The 21080-nt window shown below is 50.9% G+C and overlaps 1 protein-coding gene across 4 annotated transcripts in view; it reads left to right on the top strand.

The window, feature by feature from the left end:
* The window catches only part of BCL11B (BCL11 transcription factor B), a 99826-nt gene that overhangs the window by 11885 nt on the left and 66861 nt on the right, over positions 1-21080 (top strand). For 2 of the 4 annotated variants that reach the window (XM_021675212.2, XM_064375204.1), the window contains exon 2: positions 1539-1907. In XM_021675212.2, the coding sequence (XP_021530887.2) occupies positions 1539-1907 (369 nt within the window). The remainder of the gene's footprint in view (positions 1-1538; positions 1908-21080) is intronic. The other 2 variants (XM_064375205.1, XM_064375203.1) reach the window with 1 other exon arrangement.

The following is a 21080-nucleotide window of genomic DNA, read 5'->3' as shown; positions in this document are numbered from 1 at the left end:
AAATAGAGAACAGTGATTTATGTGTAGGATGGGAGATGCCACAGAATTTTTTCCTTAAATTATCTGTTCTTTGGCTCTGGCACTTCAATAACTTCACTGCCACGGAATGCATTTTCCTCCCTCCCGTTCCTTCTCGCCGTTCCTCTGTGGTTTTCATTATACAACTCAAAATGTACCTGCCTCCTCGGGTTTCAGACCTTTGGGTGCCCTCTGGCTTCTCTGAAGACCCCGCCACTCGTGCCTTCTCTGCAATTACTGACATTTGCTCTCGAAAAATTCCAGCCTGAATTTGCTCAGACCCCGAGGGGACTATGAAACCTCCACAGTGTCCACTGCCCTTTATTTATGACACTTTCGGCTGCCGAGTCTTCCCATTTTCCCTTGAGGAGGTTGCTGCTTTTTGAGGCATTTATTAGTTTCCAAATATTTGGGTCCTAGACCCCCTACCTCTCCAGCAACCCCTCCCACCGCCAAAAAAAAAAAAAAAAAACAAAAAAAAAAACCAAGAGAAATCTATCTGCTGCTAAAGAAATATAAAAACATACAGTCCATTGAAAGTATGGTTTGATATCTTCCAAGAATGCTTTTGGAGTCTGGAGAATTTTCTTTCTTTCGTTATTCTGGGAGTGAAAATCAAAGCAGCCAACAAAAAAGGACAGTGGGGAGTGGGTGAGTGTGGGGAAATGGAAGTCTGACCGGGCCCCGGGTGCTTGGCAGGAGAGCCGGCTTCCCAACTCCGCAAGCCGGTTCCAGCCTCCCTTCTGCTGCACTGCTTTCTCCTTCGATATTTTTTTGGAACCTGACACTCACTTGTTGCTTTCTGAGCATGTGGGCTTCCTTCCCTCCTAAGGACTGGCCCTCTGACGCCCATCTGGGTTTCTGTTTTCTAGTTTGGTGTGTGGCCAGTTCCCAGGTAGAGGAATGTGAGTGGGACTTGCATGAATGGGGAGGACATGAATGAAGGTGTCAGGGACAGGAGGGGTGGTGCTCCAGCACAGCAGGGGAAAAGGGCTCCAGCTCCCTGGTTCTCAGCCCTGGATGCCCATTGGAACCACCTGGGGAGTCTGAAAGAATATTCCGATGTTTGGTTCCCAGTGTAATTGGTCAGGGATGCCGCCTGGGCCTTGGGATTTTTCGAAGCCTCCAGGTGATTCTCAGATACTGAAAACTTTGAGAGACTCATCAGGACCTGATGCTGTCAGCAGCCAGGGTGTGTGTCTATGCGCGCCTGTCCGGGTGTATTCTTATACTATGTTGGGAAGAAATTGGCAGAAAATAGAGTGCAGTAAGATCAGCACCAATTACATGACAATGTCCAGGGGGCCTGACGTTGCTCCTAGAGCCTCGGTGTGGCCATCTGTCCCATGGGGGATGCTTACCTGTCCCCAGCCCCGGGGAGGACCTGGTGAGCTCTGGCAGCTGGCAGCGGAGGGGGCTGCTTCTTGGTGGGGAAGGGGTGGACTGGACGTCGGGTGCTGTGACCTCCTAAGCCCATCTCTATCTTCTCTGCCCCTTCCCTTTCTTCTTTCTGTCTCCAGCAGAGGCTGACCATGTGGAGGCCGCCATCCTCGAAGAAGACGAGGGTCTGGAGATAGAGGAGCCAAGTGGCCTGGGGCTGATGGTGGGTGGCCCCGACCCTGACCTGCTCACCTGTGGCCAGTGTCAAATGAACTTCCCCTTGGGGGACATCCTGGTTTTTATAGAGCACAAAAGGAAGCAGTGTGGCGGCAGCTTGGGTGCCTGCTATGACAAGGCCCTGGACAAGGACAGCCCGCCGCCCTCCTCACGCTCCGAGCTCAGGAAAGTGTCCGAGCCGGTGGAGATCGGGATCCAGGTCACCCCCGACGAAGATGACCACCTGCTCTCGCCCACGAAAGGCATCTGTCCCAAGCAGGAGAACATTGCAGGTATGGGACGCTGCGCTTGCTGGTTGCTGCAGAAGCCACCTCCCGGGTCCCACGCCCTCTGCTTGAGTGTGCTGGTGCAGGGGAAGGCCCAGGGGCTTCCAGGATGGCCTCTGGGTTGCCAGCCAGTGCTCCCCCTTTCTGAGGGTCCACCATCCAGGTGACCTTCAGGAGGAGACAGGCCTGGGGCTTGGGGAGGCCCAAATAGCTGATGGCTGCTTGCTTTTGGTGAGGGGACTCTGTCTCGGGGGCTAATCCAGAGGTGGTCAGAAGCACAGAATGGAAATTTGGAAGTCTGGTTGGCCCTCTCTTTGCTACTGATCTCAGCTTAGTCCGTGATTTTGAAGCTAGACAGACAGTCTTGGGTTAGAATTTGTCTTCACAACTTGGACATGTCAGTTTGCCCATCTATGAAATGAAGCTAAGGAAACCCACCTCACTAGGGCTGCTGTGAGAATCAATGAGCCGTTGCATGTGGCATGATCGGGTAGGGACTTACGAATGAGGGTGCTCGTTTTCTCCCCTCTCCTCTCTCTCTGGACTCAGTTTCCCGTGTGTGGAAAGAGGAGTTAGGCCCTGATCTCAGAGACTGCTTCTGACGTTGCCTGACCCTAGGGGCCGGTCCCAGGCGGGGGAGTGGGAACTTGTTGGAGCACTGTGCCTGTTGGAGGAGGTTGGCCATGCCCTTTGACATGCTCACTCATTCGACCACTGGGACAGCTGGTTTTACCACCTTGAGAACAGGTCTAGGGCCCCTCTGTCCCCAGGCATGGCTCTGCTCACCGCAGTGAGTTAGCATGAAGTCCCTCCCTCTTGGCCAGCGCCATGGCATGCTGGGGCCTCCTCCAGGGAGCCACTGCTTTCTGTGCAAACCGGTGTGTTTGCTTCTGGTTTATACTTCTGAGCCCAGAAGGCCTGGGGGAGAAAGGAGGGCCTGGCCAGCCTGGGTTCCCTCAAAAGCAGTAGCCCGTCCTGGAGCAAGACAGCATCAGAGTTTATGCAGACGAGTCTTCCAACCCTGACGCAACTTTGGCTTAGCCACTTCATGGGTCTGAGCCTCAGTTTCCCCATCTGTCAACAGAACGTGGATAATACCAGCAGGCCTGGTGTAAGGATTTGATGAGCAGGGGCTCTTATCAGTTTTTTGCCAGTGGCCCTTCTTTCTCGGGGGTCTCCTGGTTTTGTGGCGTGCGAGTAGGTGGCTGGCTGGGGAAACAAGGGCGTTGATCACGACTGTGCTTCCATCATGGAGGCCAGCATGGGATCTGGAGGGACTCAGGCTTTGGATGCTTCTAGGAGGGCGAGACTGATGGGCGTGGGCACTTGTCAGCACCCATCACCCTGGACGCAGTCAGATGCCACAGCCTGTCTCCCCCACATCTCCAAAGCTTTGTGATGCTGAGCCTCACTTTGCCCACCTGTACAAGGGGCTGAGTGAGCCCTCTTTCTTATAGGGAGACTGTGGTGGTATACAGATTCCTGCAGCCTCGTGCCAGGCACTGGGGAGACCCCAGTGGACCGGTTTGGCCTCTGGGCCTTGCCTCTGATGGGTGCCTTAGCGCGAAGTCTCTCAGACGCCTTCCAAGATGCAAGGGGCTTTGAGAAAAATCTCTGACATGTCCAGGCCGCAGGCATGTAAACATTGGCTTCTCAGAGTGCTGTGCACACCCTAGCAGCGTCTCTTCACCAGGCTGAGCCATCAGGCGAGAGAGGGGCTGGGTCCCTTTTGTCTGTGTTGGCCGACACTCCAGGGACAGTTTCACCTGTAGTATCAACGCCTGGCCTCGGTGCACCTAGACCTTTCAGGGGTGGCCTTGCCCGGGAGACTCGGGCCCCCTATGTATGTTTCAATGGAAAGATTTGCGGCTTTTGCCAGAAACATCCAAATCCTCGTTTTACATTGAAGGCATTTCCCAATGAGAGGCTGCAGAGCGCTGTGGCAGGTTTGTTTAAGAAAGTGACTAAATGTGATTTCATAAAAGGCAAAGTTAATCTCCAAGGCAGCTTTGTCCTCATCCTTCCACCCCTCGGCCCCCCTGTTTTTTTTTTCCGGGTTGTGATACTGCGGCAGCCTACAGTATTTTTATTTTATGTGTGACGAAAGATATTCTTGGCCTTTCTGTTCAGCAACAGGACGAATGGATTTCTTCATTCTGGAAGAAATATGTAAAATAATCCCTTAGAAGTCTAAAGAGATATGTTTGTTCAAAGCATTTAAAATGTTATTTTAATCAAAGGCACAAAACAGTCTACATGCTGTGTCAGCTGAAGACGACCATCCTATTTTAACAGCACGTCATGTGCCTGCCTTTCTAGTTCCATTTTTCCCATTTCCCCTGCCTACTTGGGCACCAACTTTTCTTTTCTTTTTTTATTTAATAAAAAGGAAAGATTAAAGAATAAAACTTCAGTGACTCAAATGTATAAAGTAATTTAATATGGTGGGAGCATTAATTATTTTAGCTTAATTGAATTCTGAGGCCTGCAGTAGTTGCATTTTTGTAGACAAGCCCTGTTTATTATTTCTCTGTGTAGATTAACAGTAAAGGAAACACAGATAACTTTCAGTTATTTATTGTAAAATAAATGTGTCAATTCATGTGTAAAGCAAGCTGCTCAGAGATAATTGAGTCTTTATATTTTAAGAGGGGGACTAGGCATCACGGGCACTTCTCCGCCCGGGCTTCCGGAATCCCGTCCAGCTGCTGCCCATGATCCTGGCCCCCGGGCTGGCTGGCCCCCCATGCTCCTGCCTCCTGGCCAGGGCTCCAAGCAGTCCTCCAGCTCCTCCATGCCCTGCTGTTGTTCCCAGGGCCTCGCTGGCCCTGGCCAGTAGCTGGTGAGCGGATGGCTGCTAATGCTTGGACTCTGCCTCTGGCTTTGGCTGTCCAGGCTTGGAGGAGTACAGGGTGAGGTGGCCTCGAGGGTCCTCCTGGTGACCATGAGGGCCCCGCCTTTCCCAGGGCCAGCAATCTTCCCAATGCCCAGGCAGGTCCCTACCCTTCCTTGCTACTAGGTGCTTCTAGAAGTGGGGACTCCAGAGACAGACCCGAAGGGGGTTCCTCTCACCCTTAAAGGAGACCCCAGGGTGAGAACTGCGTGGGGGCTTCTGTCAGTCATCACGCTACGGTGTGGACTCCGTATCAGCCATTTCCTTGGGACAGTCATTCTGGAGATTAATTACAATTTTTTTTTTTTTTTGGTAAATGATAGAGAAATAGGAAGGTAGAAGGAGAAAGGTTCTGAAGCTTTGCTTTCTGGAGGGCATTCATTCATTCATTCATTCAGCAACTGAACACCTGGGGCCCTTCTTCCACCCTGGGTGTCCCCACCTGGCTCCCCAGGTGAAGAGCCCCCAGGGGAGGGAGTGGGCGTTGCCGTGGGGATAATGAGCAGAGTGTGAGCTGGCAGCAGTCCTGCTCTTGGGTGCATTCTGGGTCCAGGACCTGGCTCCCTGCTGAGCGCTCCTGTGGGCAGAGGAGGTCCTTGGAAGCTTGTTTCAGGCCTGTCTGGGGATGGGGTGGAGTTGGTGAGAGGCGGGCTCTTTGGCCGGTGGTCTGACTCAGGGCAGCTACGGTGCCTCTGACACATCGCTGCCTGTAGGTTTACAGTCCTTATGTCTCTTAAGGTTCCTGCCTGTGGCATCCTCCCTATCTCTGTGGGGGTTTGGGGGAGCGGAGGACCCGTCCGTCGGGGAAGCTGAGAGGTGTTCCAGGGTTCGCAAAGAGCACATGGTGGTGCCAAGCCGTTATCTGGGAGGGGCGTTTCGAGGAGGGGTGAGGAGAAAGGAGCTTTCAGGGTGTTTGGGGTTTGAAGGCTGCCTGCTGCTGCGTGGGAAACAACACAGCCCCAGTTGGAGCCCCACGTTGCTCCCTGCCAGCCTTGGGCAGAGACTCAACCTTCCGAGCTTCGGTTTCCTCATCTGTCATTGTGACATTTATGATGAGTGCCTGGCACACGGTGGGGGTAGGTGTGCTGCAAATAGGAGCTTCTCCTGGCCCTCGGCTTTCCCTCCTCTGACGCATTTTCAGGCGTTAGAGCAGCTTGCACCGGTCTCCTCGGCACTGGGCTCCGTCAGGGTTGGGACAAATGTCCACTGAGTTGTGGGACTAACTCCACCATGACAGGCAGCGTCAGCATGGGGAGACCCTCTCCCCCACATTCTGTCTTTTGTTAGGCAGCTGTCCCTTGAGGATCTCTTTGCAGGCGGTGCGCTCTGTGGGGGCCGGCTGGGGGTTTTGGGGTGAGGGAGCATGGGCTTCGGTGTCTCCCGGGTGGAATCTCAGCCCCGTCACTCACTGCTGGCCACTCGTGAGTCGCTTCACTTCTGGGCCTCCGTTTCCTCGTCTGCACCTCCTTTTCAGGGTTATGCTCAGGATGAAATGAGGAAGCACCTCTCTGGCGCAGGTTGGGCCTGAGGCAGATGATTGAGAAGTGGATGCTTCTAGAAAGCCAAGCACAGGAAAAGTGTGGGCCCTGCTTGGCAGCAGGCCGAGCGCTTGCTTTTCTTGGCCAAAACCATGAAAACTTACCTGGGATCTCTTGTAGTGATTTCCTGCAGGTTCCTCCATGTAATTCCCGATTGGTAGTCACTGAAGGGAGACGCTTGATCACCAGGAATTTGGTTTTGCCTGTTATCAGCCCTTCTATAACCGAATGAAGCTACAGAGGGAGGAATGAGCTATAAGCCTTCATTTAACCGCCTGCCTCCCTAACCCTCCAAGTCCCGAATGTCAGTTTTCTGGAGAAGTGCGGAGACAGGCAGCAGGTGACAGGGGGAGGCACATCGCCCTGGGCTTGGAGGTGGCAGGCAGCCCTGGCTGCGATGCCCCTGCCTACTTAATATGTCTTCATCGGCAGCCCAGGGAGGACCCGGGATGTACCTGGGAGATTCTCGTAGCAGGTCGGGGCACAGATACGGGTTTGGGGTCCCAGTGACCCATTGCTAAGCAAAACGTGTGAGAGAAAAGGATTTCTGACGGGCCCAGGGATTTACATGCCGTCTTGAGAACGTTCGCTCCAGACTTTTAAAAATAAATAAAATAAACGTGGAAAAAAAAATTAGCTCAGCCAGGGGGAGAAACTAAATAACTTGCTTGTGCTGGAAGCTGGAGATAAATCCCACTTGCAGGTTGCCTTCAAAACTTGCATTTGATCTGTTTAGAGTTGTTATTTTCCCTTCAAATTAAGAGGAGTTAAATCCATGTGTGTTGTGGCATGGATTATCTTTTTTTATTATTAAATCGTGACAGCTAATTATTAGTTCTGTCTGCACCGAGGAATAGTGCAGTGTTGTGTCTGAGGGACATGGCCTTGGGCTCAGGGTGGGGTCTGGGTGTCGGGATGGCTGAGCAGGGCTGGTGGGTGGTGGGGAAGAGGGCGCTACCTGGGATCCCTCACTGTGTTAGACGCTTTTCTTGGGTTATCTCACTTAATTCTTCAAGCTGGAAATAGATATTCTTGATCTCACCTTGAATCGGGGCTCAGAACGGTTAAGGGCCTTGCCGAAGGTCACACAGCAGAGCAGGCAGACCTGGGTCTGCCTGGTTTTGTTGGATAGAGAGGGATGTAGAGGATTTGGGGAGGAGTATTCTAACTCTGGCTGGCTGGCTGGTGGGGCCTTGACGGCAGGCACTACCTCTGACCCCATCCAAGATGGCCTTTGAAGCTTATCCCAGATATGCCCTGTGGATACAGGCAGGAATCCCCAGACCCCCAGGGACCGTGGCCACAGTCTGTGGCATTTGCATATACTGTCCTGTACTTCCTGATGAAGGTATTGGAGAGATGGGTGGTGACAAAGAACACAATACGATGTAAATTCAGGTGCACCTGGGCCAGAATTTTAGATATTTTCCCATATATACAATTATTTCTTGTATTTTGTATTCATTGTTGCATAGTTTTTCCCCATAAGTACAAATTATTTTTTTATTTTGAGGAATTGTGGTTCTTCCCAGGACTTGCCGTGCGACTGTGAAGCCAACCGTTCGCCTCCCCACGTCTCCGTCCCTTTAACTGGAGATACTCTCCCTTGTCTCTTGGCCTTGTTGCAAGGTTTGATTCAGACCAGGCATACATAGAACAGGCCCTTGGGGTTTTAGCTGTTGATAATGGAGATTCTGCTGGTGGATCCAGGGGAAGGGTCTGGCTTCCGAACCTCCTGGAAGGACCTTGCTGACAACTCTTCCTTCTCACCTGCTCAGTGACTTGCCTGCGCTTATGTAACTAGTTACTGGCAGAGCTGAGTCCAGACCCCAATTATCTGGAGTCAGGATAGGTGACTTTTTGCCATCCCAGGCTGCCCAGCCCTGTAGCTTGAGGCCATCTCCCCTGGTGGAGTCCTGGTTTCCTCGGTTGAGAAAAGGGGTGAGCCCTGGAGGTGGCGGACCCACCTGCCAAGTAAACTGTGCAAACTGGAGTCAAGAGTGTCTGCAGCTAAACTAGGTGACATCAGCACCGATTGTAGGTGAAAGTTTTATTGCATTAAAGAAAAAGGACAATGCTGGTCAAATAAATGGGTGTTTTTTTCTGCTCTTAAGGTTTGAGGCCTTATTTACTGATTTATACACATGGTTCCATACTTCCAGCAGTAGTTCAGGACACAGGAGAGAGATAAGAAAAAGAGAGAAAGGCAGCTGGGCTCCCAAGGGGCGAACTTAACGAACATTCAGCCTGAGTTAATAATATCATTCTTAGTTTTTTTGACAATAAATAGTAATTGACTAAAGTTTTTTAATCAGGCATTTGACAGCATTTTTTGGATGGTTGTTGCTCATTTTCACGTCTAGAATATGTTGGGAGTGGGCTCTGCTGATAATCTATAGAAATAAGGCTGGCTGTCACCCCACGCTTTTGGGGTCATCTTTTCACTGAGGAAACAGAGATTGAGTTTTTCATAATTTCATGTAAAATTTATTTTACATGAAAATAAATGTTGAGACAGAGTCTTGTTCTGTCACCCAGCCTGGAGTACAGTAGTGCGATCTCAGCTCACTGCAACCTCTGCCTCCCAGGTTCAATTGATTCTCCTACCTCAGCCTCCTGAGTAATTGGGACTACGGCACCTGCCTGGCTAGTTTTTGTATTTTTAGTAGAGATGGGGTTTTGCCATGTTGGCCAAGCTGGTCTCGAACTCCTGGCCTCAGGTGATCCGCCTGCCTTGGCCTTCCAAAGTGCTGGGATTACAGGCACGAGCCACCACACTCAGCCTGATATTAAATTTAACTCATACTTACTAGATGTTACTGTGTGCCAGTCCCTATTCTAAAGACTCTGCAGATACTAACTGGTATAATCCTCCCTATGACCTTATGATATGCTAATATCAACCCCACTTTATAGAAAAGGAAACTGAAGCCCAGAGATGTTATTTACCCAAGGTCACACAGTGGTAAGTAGGGTCCCAGGGTGTCAACTCCTGCAGTTATATTCTTCACCGTGGTCATATTTCCTCCTATGTTCCCATCCACTGTCTCTGCCCCACGAGGGTGGGAAATCAGATATTAGTTTCATTTTGTCCGTGATGCAACTGAGTGATAGAGAGGTACCTTGCACAGTTGTCCTGTGAGTCACTGGTTCAGCTGTGCCTAGTGATCAGGCTCCTGGGAGGGAGAACATTAGGAAAAATAGCTAATGCATGATGGGCTCAATACCTAGGTGATGGGCTGACAGGTGCAGCAAACTACCATGTCACACGTTTGCCTATGTAACAAACCTGCACGTCCTGCACATGTACTCCAGAACTTAAAATTAAAATAATAAAAAAAAGAAGACAGGCTCCTGACTTTTTCCCAGGGCAGCACTGGGTCTTCACTGGGTCATTTCCCAGGACCCCAGTCCTCATGGGACCATGTGTTCTTTAACTGTGGCTGGTGCAGGCCCTTTCTGCCCCTGGCTCGGCAATGAGTGATTTCCACTCTGAGGTCAAATCTTGGTGATGGGACTTGGGTTCCAGAGTGGGGTGAAAGGACCAAGAGAGTGGGCACCCACCTGTCCTGGACACATCTGTGGTGGCATGTTGACTGCATTTTGGGAGGAGCTGGCCCCCTCGTCATGAGTTACAGGCAAGTGGCCCTGTTGAGTCCAGAGTGGAGAGAGGCAGGCACGGGGGAGCATCCTACTCCAGCGGCTGGCAGGCTGTGGGACCTTGAGCAGACGGACCTTCCCCCTCTCTGGGGCTGAGCCTCCTGGGCTGAAATATGAGATGGAGCCACAAGTGGTTTCTAGTAGCTGCAAGAGCCAGGCGGGGGGTCGCGGATTTCCCACCTCAATTCCTCTCACACCTAGTAGTCCCCCCAACTTTCCTCATTTTTTACATTAATTAGGCTTAGGAGGCAGTTTTCTCTGAAGAAATTGGTGGTGAAAATGAAAACAGTTAGATTAAAAGCTTAGGTCTTTCTGCTCCAGGGTGTGAAGATACTTCTGGGAGAATTTGGTGCACTCACTGTGCGGTTGACAGTTGAAGCTTTGACCAGGCCCTGTCCCGAACGTCCCCGTGTGGTTTGGCATTCTTTTCTTTGTAATGAGTGTACCCTGAATTGTATACACCTGGGGCCCCAGAGGATCTGGACCCACCCTGGCCCAGAGCCTGCTGGGGTTGGCCAATGACCTCTGGGTGTACTGAGTGGGAGCCTCCTGAGGGCAGGGTGTGGTCAGGACTTGCAGGCCTTGAGCTGGACCCAGGGAGGAGGAGACCTTGCTGGAGAAGGCAAGGCATCCTAGGCTTCATTATATTTTGTTTTTAAGTTTTATTGATATCTTCTTGCTGGTCTGCTGGTTTTGGTCTGGAGACTCCTGGGGTGTCTCAGAAAGGCAGAGTCTGTGCTGAGGCTTGGGAGAGGTGGGCAGGAAGGGAGGGAGGTGGGACCCCTTGATGAGCCACAGGTCTGGTAAAGCATCTGCCCCTTGCAGCTCATACAGCTAGGAAACTGGGACCGCAGGCTCCTCTGGGCAGAAAAATAGTAACAAAATAGCCTTTTTGTTGGAGGTGAGAAGTCAGACTGCCCCACTCCTGGTGTGGAGAGAAGGCAGCTTTTCAGATGCACCAGCCAAGGGCAGGGTGAGCCCCCCAGTGCAGGACCACCGCTCAGTCTCTAAGCCAAGGTGATGTTTGATCAGGGCTGTTTTCCCCCCTCCCCTGCCCTGGGGGCTGAGTGCCTGGGCAGCTTCCACAGCTGTCAGGTTGCAGGTGTGGACACAACCTCAAAGGTGCAGGCAAACAGGTGTGTGGGTCAGCATCTACCCAAGATGAATCCAGAGGCACAGAGCCCTAGGGGCTGGCAGCCCCATGCCTGGACTGTGCTTCGAGTGTTATAGCACAGACAAGCCATCCTTCCAATCCCCAAGAGTGTGCAAAAAACACGCATCTACCTCCTGATGAGTGCAGGTGCCAAAGGCATCCTGGAAAGAAGTAGAGAGGTGGCTTTATTTCAAGTCTTTTTCAGGGCAGAGCACACCTTCCGGAGAGTGTAGCCAGCCAACCAGGGATTTTAGGCTCCTCCCCTGGGGTTAGGAGGCAGACACTGTCTGTCCTGGGCTCAGAGAGACAGCAACTATCTGGATTCTTCTCTGTTCAGGAGAAAATGGGACAAACCTTCAATGACTCCTTCCCACTTTCAGCAGCTGGCTAAAAACTGTTGGAGTCGGTACACCCAGGAAAACTAAGTTTTCCTGGGGCTGGAGCGGGTTATTTTCTCCTCCCACCTCAAGTTCAAAGCCAGCCAATTATGAAAGCTAAACAGTGTGGTCTTCTCTCTGCATCATTGGCTTGTAAAACTTTCCCTGCAAACTAGGCGACCTTATTTGTTGGGAAAACGAAGTATGTAATTATCCTGACCTGGCCTTTGCTTTGGGGAGAAGGGGAAAGAGAGAAAGAAGTCATTTCCAGAAACAGACGGGTCGAGAAGCAAACTAAGGTCCACACTGCAGCGTCAGGGCAGCGTAGACTGCAGTGCGGTGGTCTGGAACGCGGAAAACAGCGTGGTGCGGGGAGGCGGGGCTCGAGGCTCCAGGCTGCGGAGCAATCTGGGGCCTGCCGGGGTCACTCTCTGAGGGGCGGACATCGAAGTCCTCCCAACTCTGCTTCTGAACCTCTGAGCGCCACCTGCCTCCCCGCTACTGCGATTTTCCGGTTTCCCTGGCGATTGCAACTTGCAAGTCTCCTCTCGCCTCCTTCTATTTCCAGCAGCCCCTCCTCAAGCTTGGCCTCCTCCCCTCCCCGCGACGGTGCCGATCCCCAGCAAATCATACCCATCCCCTCCGCCTCCCGCCAGACGGCCTCCCCCTGCCCTGCCCGCGGGGGACTCCAGACCCCTCCCTCCGGGGGCCTCAGTGGTTGGGGACCATAGCCCCCCGCATTGCCACACAGAACCCAATGGCCTTCCCCGCGGCCAGGGGCGCTGAGCTCTGCAGAGCGGCCGCATCTCCCGGACCCCGCACCCGGCACGGCGCGGACACTCTGGCAACTTTAAAACTGAGCAGGGGCCTCCCCTGCGAGCGGTGCCCTGTCCCGCTGGCCCTGGCCGGGTCGGGAGGCTCCTCAGCACTGCTCCGAGGCCTTTCGGCGCGCCTGGCCCGCGCCTGGCTGCCGGCCTCTGATTCGCCCACGGCCTCGCGCCCATCGTCCACCTCCTTCCCTCTCTCTCTGACCCGGGCTGGCTGCGCACGATGATTGTGCCTTGGTGGGGGCGGGAGGCCGAGAGGGCTCAAGGTCCATGCATAATTCGGGGGCTTAATGGACCAGCTGCCCCAGCCGGGCGGCGAGGGGCGGGCGGAGGCGCAGCTGACCCAGGCCGCGTCTGGCCTCGCCGGGAAGGCGCGCTCCTTTCTTCCTCCCCTGACACTCCCCTCCCCCACTCGGCTCGGGTCCGAGGGAGGCGGGGGGTGGGCGAGCCGAAGGGCCAGCTGTGGGGAGGGGGTTTCCCTCGTGCGTCCGTGCAACTTTTGCTTTGGGGGGCGGGGGTGTGGAGTGAATCGGAGCCGCCTCGGGACCGGCTCCCGAAGGAGTTGGAATGCAGGTTTCCTCGGAGCACTGTGCAGCCCTGGTCTTTTTTCCCGGCCCCTTTCCTCCCCGCCCCCTGGCGGCCCCCTGTGGGTCCCCAGCCCAGCAGCCGCCTAGCGAGCACGCCCCTGGCCCCGGGCCAGCCCCCTTCCCTGGCAGCCGGCGGAGATGGATGGAGGCGGGGACCCAAGGTCAAGGGCGGGGAGCCCGCCGGCCCTGGGCCCCTTTGTGCTCCCGGGGCCGTCCCTCCTCCACCAGTCGCCCCCTCTCCGGCCCTTGGGCGCCCTCCCCGGTGGGTGATCTTCCCGGGCACGGAGAATGTGGTAGTGGTCTCCTCCCCGAAACCGCCGCGCGCGGGGTCAGGTTGCCTCGCTGGGGTGGCATTCGTCCCGGGTGCTGGGGGCGCACGGGGATCCCTCTTCCGCCCGCCGCCATTGCCCTGAAGAGTGGCGCCGTCTTCCTCAGCCCACCTTGGTGGGACAGAGCGGGTGGTTCCCGGGATCCAGGTGCGGCCGGGACGGAAGGAGCCTCCTCGAGTTCCCTTGTACTTTTTTTGGTCATCCAGGGGCAGCAGCCCCAACTCAAAATGCGGATTTCTTGGGGACCTTATTTTTTTCCCGAGGGGGAGGAGAGTAAGCCCGCTTTTCTAGATGGAATCCTGGAGCTGGGATTTTAAAATCTCAAGGACAAAAGTGTTTTCCCAATTGTGTGGGAATGGTACTCTCCACTAGAGTGGGACACTGAAGCCTCCTGGAATTGCCGGGAATTCATGGCAGGCCTTCTTCCAGCCTGGCTTCTCTTAGGATAACCCCTTCCAAGAAGAATTTGTATGCAAATCGTCACCTTGCTAGGAGTCTCTAGTTTTGTGCCTTAAAAATTGGCCTCCAATTGTTTAAAACACTTCAACAGGCCCTTAAAGACTCAGAAAAGCAGTGGTTGGACTCCCAGCGTATCCACCACGAAGTTCTTAAGAAAACGTTCAAACATTTCCCCAAAGCTATTACTCTGGAAATAAAAATGTATGCTGTTCGCCTGTAGCTGATTAAAAGTTTACCTTCACGGTGACAGCGTTTCCAGGCTAGGATTGGAGCCACATCTCTATTTTCCATTTTTTTCAGAAATAAATCTGAACCAGACAGAATAGATTTGCTATAACAAGAGTCAAGATAGTTTAAAAAATGTGCGTATACATATGTATTTATGATTTGGGTCAGAAACAGTTTATTGCACTTTCTGTGCTCTCAAGGCTAAATTATTGTGTAAACGGCACCTTCATGGCGTTTTGAGTAAGAGTTGATTTTAAAATCTCAGATTTAGCTAACCTGAACTTTGAGCAGCCAGCTCTTCTGATCGAGGAATCTGAAGGCATTTGTCAATTTATTTTTTGAAAGGCCTCCGGAAAAGGTAACAAATTCAACACTTGAGAACTCAAAACTACTGCCAGTCCTGGACAGGAAGGTTTTCATATCTGCCTGAACTTGCTCACTGATTTCTCAGACGTCCATTTATAACAGTTCTAACAAGATAGAATCTGCCTTTGAATATCTGTAAATACGGGTAAAGATCACAATCCGGCACTCATAATGGTCCAAAACGAACTGGCAGATTCTCGTGTTTGATTAATATTTATGTTACCGGATTCCTTTACAGAAAGAAAGATGAAACGCTAATTATGTATGTGTGTTTGAGGGGCCCCATCCTAGGTCTCTGCAGTTCATTTAAAGTGATGTACATTTTAGGATTTTTGGAGACAAGGGGTGTGTGTGTGGGGTAATTGTTCATGTTTTGCTTGAAAGACAGGTAACCTGTGGTTGCTGAAGTATTGGCTGGTACACTGAGGGGGAGGCTGACTTTTCATTTTCATTTTCTTAATTTTGACAGCTCAACAGTGATCAGAATTATGGGTGATTTCTCCCTCTAGGTTTGGGTTAAGGCTTGGACAGTGTGGTAAAAGGTTCTTGTTCAGAATCTTCCTTGAGGATAACTGGAAGCCCCCAGGGTGCTCTGGCATCTTTGAGGGCACACACTTTCTGTGCCTGAGTGGCAGGGTGGGCTGCCCTGCGGTGTGTGGTTCCGAGCCCTGGCAGGTGTCTTCAGGGCACTTGCCTTGCTTTTTTTTTAGGAGCAGTGTGTGGGAGATTTGCCTGGAAATGGGGGGTTCTCTCAGCTGGATCATGTTGAAATACCAGTGCAATTGGTAGCCTCCTTCGGAGGTGCTGTGTTCAGCATCTTCAATTTTATTGCTTTGAGAAATCTAGATTTTCGCATAGGATTTCCTACGAGGGTGGCTTCCAGAGTGGCACCTGAGTTCTGCTTAGAGGTTCAATACTATTTGTTGTTGCTGGAGCATCAGGGACCGTCTCATTGTTAGAGCAGCAGAATCTAGAGGTTGGCATGTGACATGGGGTAGTCTCAGATGCATCTCCTTTCTAAACAGCCCGGGGCAAACCAGTTCATCTGTTAGTTTCTTCATCTATAAAATGGGGTTAGCCAATTGTTTACTTTCCCGTCACTGTCCAGATACGAAAACAAACCCCTCGGTAGAAGTGAAGCAATCGCTGATTTCAAAGACATCATAAAAATGGAGAACTGTTATTGTTCACTGCGTGAGGGCAGGGTGGCTAATTTGCAAAAGGGAAAGGAATCGAATAGCTGCTTGTAGAGGGTGTAATTTTTTACTGCAAGGGGGAAGAATTAGGGGCTTTGGGAGGAGGTTTATGTGGGAAGGGGACTTGGGTTTTCGATTTAGTAACCTGATTCCAATAGGAGACGCCCCCCTCTCCCTATGCATTTTAGAGGACTGTTCCCCCACCCCAGCTCCTTATTGTTGGGATTGTGACATGATTCAAAATCTTGACACTGAATAGTGTCACTGTAGCCCTTGACCTGAATACCCCAGAAAAGGTATTTTTCCTGATATTTGGTCTCAGGCCCCAGAAGGAGAGGAGATGGACAGGGGCCACATGGACTTGGATTGGGGAGGAATGCATACAGCAGGCAGTCTTTAAATGCACAGTCTTGCTAGGTGCTGGTGAGGAAGGAACTCAAGCGGACTGGTGAGGAAATTCTCGCCGCCTGTCAGAGCTAACAAAAATTGGCACTTATCCCCATGGAGCACACAGCTGGCTGCTGTGAAATGGTACCTTCGCTGGGGAAGCCAGAGGCCCTGAGTGTCCTGTTGGGGCTCCATTTTACTTTTTGGTTGTTGCTTTTCTTTGGAAGTGGCTTGATTTCTTTTTTCCAGCAAAAGCTGGATGACTTGTAATAGATTTTTAATAAAATAACCTCTGGCAGGGCCCAAAACCTCTGAATTAGTCTTGTTAGTTCAGAAATACAGAAGCTTTCTTTATATATTGGGTTTGTTCACCCTGGCTGGGCCAAGACTTGGGGCTAGAGTTGTGGGGTAGGGGTGGGAGAGTGTGGACCTCTCCTTTCCCCATGGGGGGCCTTGAGCGAGACCCTGTTCACTGGCTTCAGGGCTGGAGTGGGGGACGGCAGATACCCGGAGTCTGCGTTGGTGCAGGCTGGGAGCCAGGAGCTGTCTGGTGCTTCTTAATTGAATACAGATCTAAGTAAATTCCACGTGGGCATGCAAGGCTGGGCAAGGAAGGCAGTGATATTCCCCTCTCCACGGCTGGACTCGTAACCCTCCCAACTGACGGGCCTCTCCTCTGCCTGTCGCTGTACCCAGCCCACATGGTTTGCGAGAAAAGGTAGGGAAGCTGGGGGACAAGATCACGCAACGCCCATGTAAATATTGTCTGTATGAACGAGCTCTTCCATCTTTTGTTAGTGGCAGCTCGTTAATTAACTAGCCGATTAGTGCTGCTTTCTTTTGACACATGCGTGTATTTTGGGGTAGAAGATTTTTGTTCTCCTAAAACTCAGAACCAAACCGTTCAGGAAGTCTCCCTTCAGCGCCGCCTTCCCTGCTCCCTCTCCCCATGTCCTCCCAGCTCTTCTTTTCCTGTCCCCTTCTACCCACCCTTTCCTTAAACCCAAGTGGGCTTGTAGCGGAGTGGAGGACAGACACGTTAAACACAGCTAAATAAATCATGTTTACGCTTGGCGTTCTCGGTAGTGAAAAATCTGTTGGCTGTTTTTACTTCCTTATTTCTCAGCATTTGCTTCCTACCTGCTTTTGAGCACATGCCCAGAAATAGTAGTTTTGTCAAATGAGGGGATAATGCCAGCCAGCCTTACCCGCTGCCAAGGAAGCTGCTGGATTTTGCAAAACAGAGTGACGTTTTTTTAGTGACACTGATGTTTTTTTTCAAAGAAATTAGGATGTAGAATAAGGGTATTAAAATGCACTTAGGGAAGGAGGAAAAAGCGGCTTGATCACCCCTTACAGCACGGGGACATGTAGCAAGCAGGTTTAGAAAAGAAAGGTCTCATTTTTGTTTGCACTTGGCCGCTCCAGGGGCAGGAGGCAGCTGTCAGAGGCGGAGGAGCTGAGTCAGGTTCCCTTCATCTCAGCCCCAAGACTTAATTTTCTCTGCCATTTTGGTGATGTGGTGCAAATTTTTTTTTTCTCTTTCTTTTGGGTTTTCTGTCTGTTTAGTCTCTGAGGCCTCCTGAACGATGCTGCTTTCTTCCCCTGAGATTACAGCTAGATTCTCGCCCCGATCTGGAATTGGAACTTGTTGGGATCCTGGCTACATGATGATTGTTTATGCCTGTAAGAGTGGCCCCGGAGGCCTGCCCGCCTCTGAGTTCTTATCTACGATGTTGTTTTGGGGTATCTGAAAAGTCATTTTCATGATGGGTGCTGGGCAGAGAACTACCTGGGTAATTACAACCAAACAGAGGCTGTAGATTTAAAAAAATTAAAAAAAAAAAACCAGTTTCAAACAAGTAGGTGGCGTGTAAATACTGGGCACTCCTGTAGGGAGAAGAGGCTTGTCTTATCGTGGCATCTTTGCAGGGTTTCTGCAGTAAATTCTGAGGTCCAGCACATCAGCTCTGTTTCAAAGATAGCCGAGGAAAAAAAAATTACAACAAAATCAGAGTCAGCGTGCTATGATTTCCCCCAATATCTAATGGGAATACTCTGCAATAGAAATGATATTTCCATTGAGGACTGTGCTGCCGGCTTCTTTAATTACATTAAATAGCGGTATAAACCTCAGCTGAATGTAAAGCTCTGTTAGAACGGCGTCTCGAGCGTGGCTAGATGAATCGCAAGGAGCAACGTTACTAGTGTTAATGTGCTAACAATCTTTATTAAATTAATCCTGCGAAGTGTTAATTTTTACAAATTTTGTTGTGCACACACTGCACGTCACTGCTAGTGTGTGAGGAGATGAAAATGGATTTCACGTCAAAAAATACGAAGGTAGCTGTCAGATTGTTCCCTTAGAAGAGAATCTGTGATTTTTGCCATCAAATGTTACCTGTGCTGAAAAGAAGGCTTACAATATGTATATTAAATGCCATCTACATACAGAAAACTCAGTTCAAGGAACTACTTTGTTGAAAGTAATTACAGGCCTGTTCAATTTCTTAGTCAGTGACATTTCAGACTTGGCTTAGGAACATAAAGAGGCCATAGAAAGATTTTGTTCTTATGTAATGCAAAGCACTGAACCTCAGTATTCTATAAGTCCATTAGAAAAAGGAAAAAAGAAATGAAAGGGAAAAAAAGAGATTTAATCATCAACAAAATCCAGGGGAGAGCTGGATATTTTTTTATTACAATAGTAGAAATCAATTACCTATAATTCTATTAAATGCAACCCAAAACAAAATGTGCATTTAAACTGTAGCAGGGTCCTCCTTTTTACGATTTGATTTCTTTTCTTTTTCTTTTTTTTAACCTTCTACTAACCAAGTTTATTTCTGTTCTGTCTGAAACAAGAAACTCTGCCTGCCCTGTGGTTGTCTGCTGCCTGATTGCTCAGGTGGAGTTTTATGGTCTGATCTTAAAAAGGTCGATGATGCTTACATTGCTCACATCCATGACTCCGTCTGCACCTGAAATTTCTGTCCCCTTTTCTGGCTGCTTTGGGCTTGAGTCATCCCAGTAACCTGCTTGCTGGGCACTCTGTTTTCTTTATGTTCTTTTTATTGGCTGTGCCGTGTATTTTCATTCTTAATTCTCCGGGATTCTCGCAGCTCAGCCTCCCTCCTTCTGTTTATTCCACTGCGCTGTGTGAGCATGGTTGCTGAGCAGAAGCCACTATTGGAGCCTGTGGGACCTTGGAACCACAACAACTTCCTGAACTCACCAGTTTTTAAACATGTTTTATAGAGGGCCGGATTTTTAACATGCATCAGGATTCAGTCTTTTCCGGGTCATTCTTCCAAGGTCAGGGACGGTGGACGCTGAAGGGTTAGAAAAAGGTATCCTTAGTTTAAAACTCCCTGTAGGCACCCAATCTGAAGATGAGTTTCCTGGGTTTGGCCTTGTGTGACATGTGACTTCTATCTTAACGGTGTGTTTCCACCCCCACCCCCGCCCCCAGCTCTAAATTAATGAAGACATGGGAACATATCGAAGGGATGCCTGGCCAAGCTTGTCATTGGAATCCGGTCCCCTAGTTCCATCTGGGAAAGGCTATGGGTCCCAACCCCAAGTTCTACACTCTTTATGCTTGGAATCCAAATGATTTATCTAACGCTTCACTTCGGCTTGTAGCCTGCCTTCATTCTTCGTCAAGTTATGCTTTACGCAGATGACACGGAGTATACTGTTTGTGGCTCTGTACGCAACCAGAGATAAAATTCCTGAAGGATCTTGGATTAGGTTGTCTTAGAGAGCAGAGACTGCTGAAGGTTGAAGTGGTGACCACACCTCAGATCAAAAAACCTGAATCAGGAGGAAAAGGGGCAATTGCTCTGCCAGGTATTGACTGGCTGGTTTTGCTGGTGAGATTTAGAAATCTGCGATTTCTCCATGGCCTCTATGGACTCTGGTTGGATGCACCCAGGACATCTTAACATGCCCACGTTGCTGATAGCTGAGTGTTTGTGTGTGCATGTGCGTACGTGTGTGTATATAGACGCTGTCTTATAGGTAATAGCATGCACACATTTTCTAACCAGTGTGACACAGGGCTTCACCTTCTGTTGTCCTCAGGCCTGCCTCTTCCAGGATTGTGGGTCCCAATTTGGTGGACCCTGCCTGCCTGAGGTCACCCCAGAGGAGTTATATTCATTTTTCTATATGTGTCCCGAGGCATGATGCATAGGAGCAAAGTAGTGACCAGTGTCCCGGCTGGTGGACAAGTGGAAGTGGTTTGTTTGCATTCCAGTAGTTCAGAGCACTCCAGGGTTTTCCCCAGAGACAACCAAAAGAAGACTCCAAGCCTTGTGTCCCCCACTGTCCCTCCTACCCCCAGCAGATACCCACTTAGGGGCTGGAACAGCCAGCCCCCTCCACCTCCGTGATTCACAGAAGATGGCTGAGGGATGCCCTTCCTTCTCAGCAACATCTGAAATGTCCTCTGCTCCCTCACAGGGGCCTTGGTGTTGGAATTTGTGATAGCACCTCACCAGTCCTTGGCTCAGGGTGCAGAAAGGGGATCAGCAGCCCTGGATATTTCAGTGGCCTGCATCTTGAGGAAATTGGAGTTGACAGTCAATGAAACAGGTGTTTTTGGACCTGGGGAAGGGGTGTGCCCACGTGTGCCCTTCTAAATGGCAAGACACAGCTGCTAGGGGGCATTTTCCCTTTCTAATCTCTGGTGGAAGGAGGAGAAAGGTTTTGGTAACATTGTCGGGGGACACGGTCATTCCTTTGCTCTGCCTCTCCATTTTCTGGGATGTGTTAGATGGACAGGGTGTTGGGGAGTGAAAATAGCATGAATGGTGATTCATCAGGACAGATTTCGGAAGTGCCCCGAGAGGAGGAGCTTAGAGGAGGGCAGCCTGGCTCAGGGTGCTCCCCGAGGTGTGCTTCTAGTCTCGCTCGTGGGCAAGCCTTCTCACGGTGGGTGCAGGGAGATACCTTGGTGGCCACACAGGGTTGTGGGGGGCCTGTGGGTGGCCTGTGGGGATCTCTGGATGGTCATTTGTGGAAGTGATGGTAGAAGTGATCTCAAGCCCAAAGATGAGAGGTTACACATGTTCCTGGAGGGCCCTGGCTAGCCCACCTCCCTTCCTGCAGCCTGGCACCCCTCAGCGACCCTCTCTGGGTCCATCAGGGCCTACATGGTTGATGAGGGATGCTG

This window comes from Aotus nancymaae, unplaced genomic scaffold, assembly GCF_030222135.1.
Source record: "Aotus nancymaae isolate 86718 unplaced genomic scaffold, 86718_ANA_hifiasm-v0.15.2.pri h1tg000011l, whole genome shotgun sequence".
Classification (NCBI taxonomy): Eukaryota; Metazoa; Chordata; class Mammalia; order Primates; family Aotidae; genus Aotus; species Aotus nancymaae.
This window is presented reverse-complemented; position numbering and strand designations above follow the sequence as displayed.